This window comes from Lactuca virosa, chromosome 1 (genome assembly GCF_052849685.1).
Source record: "Lactuca virosa cultivar CGN04683 chromosome 1, Lactuca_virosa_CGN04683_v6, whole genome shotgun sequence".
NCBI lineage: Eukaryota > Viridiplantae > Streptophyta > Magnoliopsida > Asterales > Asteraceae > Lactuca > Lactuca virosa.
This window is the reverse complement of record NC_136426.1, coordinates 87,144,090-87,152,467: the sequence shown is the minus strand read 5'-3', so window position 1 is coordinate 87,152,467 and position 8,378 is coordinate 87,144,090. Positions and strand designations below refer to the sequence as shown.

The window sequence follows — 8,378 nt, the reverse complement described above, 5'->3', positions numbered from 1 at the left end:
GCTTTTCTCTTGTATCTTTCCAGTTTTTTTCTTGTCAAAATGAGACTCATCACTCTCTTCTTCTTTTTCTTCAACTTTCTTGGTGACTTTTCCTGGAGGTCTTGTAAAAGAAAACACATTGAAAATCATAGGCGTTGAAAATGGAGGTTTCCAATGATTTTCTTCTTTTTACGATTGCTCTTTGGGTAAAGGTCGTCCCTTTCTTCCCATGCTTCTTCTTTAACGCCTTCAAATTCATCATCCTCTAGGAACTTTTTATGTTCTTGCATCACCAGATTGGCATTGGCATGAGATGGGTAAGGGAGAGGTGGTCGATACGACTCAGTAACTGAGAAATCATAATTTTCTTTTATCTCCCATGACGTGGCACTATTGCCTCCACGTCGTTTCGACTGGGCAACTTCATGACACTCTTCTTCTTCTTTCATATTCACATCGAGTGACAGATTAAACTGTTCTTCCATTGAATTAAGGACCTCCATATTCACCAATTCGTCTTCTTCTTCATAAACAACCATGACTTGAGATATTGGTATTAGCTCGGTTTTTTTGGAAGGTTTATCCAATAGCTTTTCTTGCACAAGCTTTGTTAATTCCCCGAATGGTGTGTGGATGCTCAAAATAGATTCTTGGTTTTCTCTAAGTGTTGCATCTGTAGCATCATTTCGTTTTTCTCTAGCTTCCATAAATCTAAGTAGCATTGACTCTAGAGCAATTATTTTCTCGGATGGAACTTGTTCTATTTGGTACAGATCTAGCTTTAGTTGTTGAATTTCTTTTGTATCTTGATCTCTCTTGTACTCCACTTCACAATCCCTTGTAGAACGGGGTCCCCCACAAGCTCTGCATCTATCTTGAATTACTCCTCCCATTTTTGTGATCCTTTCTTGCATCGCGTCGAGCTTTGAAATTATTGAACTGATGGACTCTTGACCTCTATCTTTACTTGATTTTCCTCTAGTGAAATCCTCTTTTGGGTTGTGATACTCTCTTGAATGCTTAGGAAATTCGTCAATCAAACCTTTTTTTGATGTCGGATTCTGCTTTGTCATGGGCCCTTGAGAGTCTAGAAGTTGGCGAGTGCACACATTGAGTGCATCATAAATTATCGAGATTTCTTGTTGCACATTGAAGTCATGTTGAGGGCAATGTCGTAAGAATCTCTTGTAACACGCCCAAGCTTCGTATAACGACTCCCCTTCTAATTGTTGAAAATGTTGTATGTTTCTTTTAAGCTTCGCCATTTTTGAAGGAGTGGTAAACTAGTTTATGAACTCAGTCTTAAAATCAGCCCATGTCGTGATTGCTCCAAACGGAAATGATTTTAAACATTCTTTTTCTTCACCCTTTAGTGTGACTGGAAAAAGTTGAAGCATTACTGCATCTTTACACACGTTTGGTGCATGAAAATAATTAGAAATTTCCACCACCTCTTCTATATGCTCATAAGCATCCTCGTGCTCCTTTCCCATAAAAAGGAAGTTTCTTTAGCATGCCAACAATGTCCCCCGGAAGTTGAAAACTTGTCGTGGTTGGGATTTTTGGTTGATATAGACCTTATCTATTGTCGTTCCTCATATTTCGCTTGTATTCTTCCATTGCTATTGTCGTGATGTCCCCCATAATTTCTGCTAAAATAAAACTAGAAAACACGCATAAAACGAACAAAAAAGAAATAAAATCAAGTAAACTAAATAAAAACTAACAAAACTTAATTCGATCATTATTCTATGTATACACATTACTAGAAATATAAAGGAGTACAGCACCGATCAAAGCACTAAAACGCTAGACGAAAACTAAAGGAACCTCAAAGCTTGCCTTCGTATTCATAACAAACAAGTATAGATAATTATCCTAATATACACAAAATGCTTCTTACTATTGATCATTTGATTAAATTTAAAGTTATATATTAAAATGCTAGCAGTTTAATATATAGCTTTTAGTTGCTTCAATATATAGTTGGAAGTACTTAGTTATTAAGTAGCCTTCAAAACCTTCCTACACGATATGCACGAATATATACATATCACACCGGTATATTCATTTGCCGAAAGGATAATTCAAGTACAACGGTTTGACATTAGCTTCTAATTTACTATTTTATTTCTTCGAACTGCGAAGCATTTTATTGCATTATAACCGAATACTAGCAAGATGCTAGTGTTAGAGCCTTGGTTATGTACGTAATTTAGCTAATTATGCTAACTACTTATTTATATAGGTTAACTATTTAGCAAAACATAAATAAACAAACAACAAAGGACCACGATACAACTTTTGTGTTTTCCAATTAAGGTTTTCTCTTATTCATCGAAGCAATCTTGTCATTATTAAATTCTATTTTTATCTTTAATACTTGTATATAAGCAATATTAATTGTTGAGTCTTGTCTACTAGTTAAAAAGAATTGTTCATTCAAGATACCAATATGAGCTTCCTCACTAAGTGTGCATGTATACAAACTCCTATATATACCCTTCATACCACGCTATGTTTACCCACATATTTTATACCATTCCTACTTATAGCACACCTCTTTCTTTCCTATGACTTCCTCCTTTCCATTTTCACCCACCAGAAACTATGGTCTGCCGTCATGCATGGTTTCCAACCATGCTAGTGATGGTTGTTCCTTTGGGCAACCTAGTTTCCCTAAGAATAAGAAGAGTAGGGAGTTAAATATTGTGAGTGTAGCAACTGATCTGCCTATGGTTGTTCAATCACCGTTGTGGAAGGAGGTGGCCCAGGAGCGGAAGTTGGCGGCATGGACTAGCATCCAGCAAGAACGGTGGGAAGGAGAACTTTGTGTCAACGGAGAGATACCACAATGGCTGGTATGTGTTGTGTTTGTTGCAAGATGTGTCAAATTTTTAATAATGATTCATTGATTGATTGTGTGCAATTTGTTAGTGCAAATCTTTGCGTAGCAATTGTAGTGCACCACTTCGACACCCATGATACTCTTTGAGTAATATTATAATCTCGTACCCGATCCTTTTAAAGGAAAACACAATTATGAATACGATATAATTATGTCTCTTGTCATTTAAAAATTGATAAAAATTTATATATATATATAAAAAATTAATTGAGCTTGTCATGTCGGTAACGAGAAAATTGCAATTTATGTGTTTGTAAGTGTATTTTGTTATAATCATTTGAAGTTTTAACAATTTGTTTGATTAATTAATAAGGTTATCATATTTTATATCAAATAAAAGTTATATCATTTAATGTTCTATTCTTTTGCGTACACTAATGTTGGACAAAAGATTTACAAGAAGATTCCGTTTCTATGTGCTTACATTTTTATATTCTACGTAATTAATTTGTTTCCACTTGCCACCAATTGTTTTGTCTTTCTGTTTGTCTGCTACAATCAAACTTTTTTACTATCTGAAATCCATTAATTTTAATATTTATATTCTTTGATGGTAAACCATGCAGAATGGGACCTATTTGAGGAACGGACCAGGGTTATGGGACATCGGAGACTACAACTTCCGCCACCTCTTCGATGGTTACGCCACCCTCGTCGGCCTCCACTTTCAGAACGGCCACCTCATGATGGGTCACCGGCAAATTGAATCCGATGCATATAAAGCCGCAAGAAAAAGCAACAAGCTTTGTTACCGTGAATTTTCTGAAGTCCCGAAACATGACAACTTCCTAGCATATATCGGAGATTTGGCCAATCTATTTTCCGGAGCATCGCTAACTGATAATGCCAATACTGGTGTTGTTCAGTTAGGAGATGGCCGAGTGGTTTGTCTCACTGAAACAATTAAAGGGTCCATTGTGATCGACCCCAGTAACTTAGATACGTTAGGGAAGTTTGAGTACAGTGACTCGTTGGGTGGGTTAGTCCACTCTGCACATCCTATCGTGACTCAGTCGGAGTTTTTGACCTTGTTGCCGGATCTATTGAACCCTGGTTATTTGGTGGCAAGGATGGAGCCAGGAACAAATGAAAGGAAGGTGATTGGTCGGGTTGATTGTCGTGGTGGCCCATCTCCGGGATGGGTCCATTCTTTTCCGGTGACTGAACATTATGTGATAGTGCCGGAGATGCCATTGAGGTATTGTGCACAGAACTTGTTAAGAGCCGAACCCACACCATTGTACAAGTTTGAGTGGCACCCTGAGTCCAAAGCGTTTATGCACGTTATGTGTAAAGCTAGTGGCAAATTGGTAAGATCGAATTCCTGTATATATATTAAGAAAACGAAACGTTTTGCATGGTGTAGCAATAAATTTCTAAAAGACCTTGTTGTGATTTTTGAAGGTGGCAAGTGTTGAAGTTCCTTTATTTGTGACATTTCACTTCATCAACGCTTATGAAGAGACAGATGAAGATGGAAGGGTAATTGGAGTTGTAGCCGATTGTTGTGAACATAATGCTGATACTACTATTCTTGACAATCTCCGGCTTCAAAACCTTCGATCATGGTCTGGCGAGGATGTTCTACCCGATGCTAGGTACATACATATAATTACAAATAGGCTTATGCACATGACATTAGTTAGTCATTTTTGACATATATATCATTAAACATCCATCTATTTTTGCTTTTATTGAAGTGTGTGGTTGAATTACATATATGCGTGTATAATTGCAGGGTCGGGCGTTTTAAAATACCATTTGATGGGAGCTCGAATGGTGAATTGGTAGAAGCTCTAAACCCTGATGAACATGGAAGGGGGATGGATATGTGCAGCATCAATCCGGCTTATTTAGGGAAGAAATACAGATATGCGTATGCTTGTGGTGCTCAACGGCCTTGTAATTTCCCCAATACCCTCACCAAGGTACAGTTTTCCATTAAATTTTGTTTGTTTATACGTTGTTAAAACTTATGTGAAAGAATTCAATAAATTGGTAACATTTTTTTTTTTTTTTTTGCAATTTTTTACAGATAGACTTAGAAAAGAAAAAAGCAAAGAACTGGTACGATGAAGGCGCAGTGCCCTCTGAACCTTTTTTCGTTGCAAGACCTGGTGCAACAAAAGAAGATGATGGTAAGTCACTATGTTTAATTATATAGTTCACATCAACATCAAACCATGATGAAGATAATTAAAATGAGTCTTTTTATGCTCTTAATAAATACTAATGATCATGTGAGCAGGGGTCGTGATTTCGATGATAAGTGATAAAAATGGTGAAGGGTACGCATTAATATTAGACGCATCAACATTTGAAGAAATCGCAAGAGCAAAGTTCCCTTATGGGCTCCCATATGGACTTCATGGATGTTGGGTTCCCAAGTGTTAAGAAGGAAATACCGGAAAAAAAATGCGTATCTATAAGAACGGCATTTTTTTTTACATCTTATTCGCCTATTTTGTACGTAGGCATGCATACCTTGTTCAAAAGTATAATTATATGTCATAGTTAGTGTACATAATGATCATATATGTTATATAGGAAATTTGTAACATGTTTGCGTTTGTGTAGATTAGTTTCTTGTATTATAAATTTTGTCCATAAAATTATGTATCTCGCTGTGAATTTGTATACTGGGAGCTACTCTTTTAGAATTTGATAAGAATTAGCCAGCTATAAATTTATACCTTTATATATTTTAAGAGGGTGTTTGGAATTGTTTATGTAAAATAGAGTAAATTACACGAATTGTCCCTGGTTAAAGTGTTAAAGTGCACGTTTAGTCCATATTTTTAAATTTTAACTCGGACTGTTGCTATAATGTTTTTTCTCACTCGGACCATCCGACAGACATGAAAGTACTATTTTTCTCTTATCTATTTCTTTTTAGATTTCTTTTTTTGTTTCTTTATTATTTAATAGCTTTTTTGATATTTTTTTTATTTCTTTATTATTTAATAAAGATATTAACGAGAAAAAGCCCACCCTCTTTTGACTTTCAAGAACCACACCTGAACCCGTACTATATCTTATCGCAATCTTTGAATCATCATTGCCGGCATCACCAGCGGCATCACCGGCCTTCCCCACTCTTTCCTCTCTCTCTAGTCAAAGTGAAGAACATCTACAACCGTGAAATGAAATCTACTCTGCGGAATCTGCAACTTGCTCGACTGGAATCCCGACTAAATCTACTCCATGGACCTGCAACTCTGTCGGCAACCACATCTCCTCTATTTTTTGGATCAACTTCTGATCTGCTTGCTTCTGTAACTACAAACTTTGTTGTTGTAGTGTAAAAAAGGGCTGTTCTTGTCGTACCCTAGATCACAGATCTGAACCCTAGACGTAAAAGATTTGTTGCCTGGGATAGCCTCCAGTTGGAAAAGAGAATGAGGAGGAGCGCTTGTGATCTAGGATGTCAGGTTTGGTGTTGGATCTCGATAGGGGTTTGGGTGGTTGTTCGAGAATGGTGAGAAAGAGGGAGACGGTGGCGGAGGACGGTGTCTTCAATGGTTGCAGAGCACTGATGGTGTAGTGGTGGTGAAGCGCCGATAGGAGAAGAGGTGTCAGCCGGTTTAGGTAGAATGATAGATGGGCGGAGGGAGAAAGATGTAGGGAAAAAGGCAAAAAAAAAAAATATTGGTTCTGTGATGGTGGTTTCCGATAGGAGAAGGGGTGGCAGTCGGCTAATGCGGCGCCGACGATATCGCCGGAGATGGAGAAGAAGAAGTTGAGCGTGAGAGAGTGTATCTAGAAGGCGAGCTGGTGGGGTGGTATTAGGGACTATTTTATTTTCTAGAGAAATCATAATTAATAAAATATAATAGTTAAATTATAAACAAATAAAAAATGAAAGAAAAAGAAATAGAAAACGGTATTATAGTCATATCATCTTTGTGGGGACGAAACGCTGCAAATTTTAAAAATATAAGGGGCGTTCTGAATTAATTTTTGAAAATAATGATTAAAGTGTAATTTGATATTTGGACGAGCGACAATTAGTGTAATTTACTCTTTAAAATAATTTTTATCCTTTTTAGTAAAGTGGTTATTAATTTTGTGTGAAAATTGACTTTCATAAACAAGTATTTGAATTAATTTATTACATAATAAATTGATAGTTATTTTTGTGTTTGACAAATTGTGTTTATATATGTAATAAAAAATAACTTACTGAAAACTCTTTAAATAATTCAATAGGCAAAAAGGAAGTAACTTATTATTTTAGTCGATAAATACTTATAGAATTTTACTATATAAAAACTAACAACTACTTATTACCACAGTAATACAATAAACATTTCAAATAAACAAACACAAATACTCTTTAAATCAGCGGCTTATTAGTGTGTGTGCACACACATACACATAAACAGTTATCATAAATTATGTGATAAGTATAATCATCAACGCTCTTTGGACAAAGATTTTTGGAAATGGAAAAGAGATGATAGATTCAAACGTATAAAGAATCATAATGAATCGTGTATGCTTGATATGGAGTATTGATAGGAATATGTGGGTTTGTTGGGTGTAGTGGATGATTAACAGTTATTATCACCATGAGAACCATCAAGGTCACAACCATGACATCCATTTATTAAGCAATAACTACACTAAAGATTACAAAGCTAAATAGTGTCTCAAATATTCGCATATAAAAATAAACATGAATTGATTCTTTTGCCCACTTTGTCACACGTCACAGAAGGAACAATGATAGATGGACTTGCAAGGCTATTGCATGCAGGAAAGGCAACAAAATCCTCCAAAGCGGAATCTTTACATTGGTAGGCATTCACTTATTCCTCTTAGTAGATAAGGTGGTACTAGAAATGTTTTGTCCTTAATTTCGTTATGCACGAAAGAGAACTCCCTCATGTGATTTAACGATTATGCCTACCCATCGTCGTTATTGTTTAGGTTAACACCATTTGGTATATTTTCTAGGTTCTTCGTACTAACTGGCATTGATCACGTCGCAATTAAACCCAACATAATAATAAAATATATTATTAAAATCAAATTCCTAAAAATGGATGTTGAGATTTAAATATCTATCATTATCTTTTGATTATTTCTTGTTAAAAAAGATTATCGTTATCTTAGTATACATGGCTTCCTTATCAGATAAGGATTCCTTAATTATAAAAGGATCACATTGTAATCGTTTTCCAATAATGCAATTCCAATTTGATCTCGATTTTATTATGGTATCCGAGCATTACCTTACCTGGGAATACAATAATAGTGTTCGTTAATAATGGCATTCGGAGACAAGCCGGAGTCCTCCACAGGAGGAGACAAGTCGGTTCTAGACATATCTTCGCCCTACTTCCTCACAAGTTCTAATCACCCGGGACAAAAATTTGTTGGAGAAAACCTCCTACGAGATGGGAATTATAATGATTGGGAAAACGAGATGACTAATGCTCTTTTTTCCAATGACAAGATAGGGTTCGTCGATGGAACCCTACTCATG

At 36.0% G+C, this 8,378-nt stretch overlaps 1 protein-coding gene and 1 non-coding gene across 2 annotated transcripts; both read left to right on the top strand.

Annotated features, from left to right (window-relative positions):
- Window positions 1-1,131: 1,131 nt before the first annotated feature.
- Window positions 1,132-1,238, top strand: LOC145151746 (small nucleolar RNA R71). Its single transcript, XR_013732303.1, has one exon. It is a non-coding gene; the product is annotated as a small nucleolar RNA R71 (small nucleolar RNA).
- Window positions 1,239-2,421: 1,183 nt separating this feature from the next.
- On the top strand, window positions 2,422-5,586 carry LOC145149948 (carotenoid cleavage dioxygenase 8 homolog B, chloroplastic-like). The gene is made up of 6 exons (XM_079075245.1): window positions 2,422-2,840; window positions 3,454-4,197; window positions 4,292-4,485; window positions 4,626-4,815; window positions 4,923-5,025; window positions 5,136-5,586. Exons 1-6 carry the CDS (start codon window positions 2,553-2,555, stop codon window positions 5,279-5,281), a joined length of 1,665 nt encoding a protein of 554 aa, XP_078931371.1. The 5' UTR covers window positions 2,422-2,552; the 3' UTR covers window positions 5,282-5,586.
- The last annotated feature ends 2,792 nt before the right edge of the window (window positions 5,587-8,378 follow it).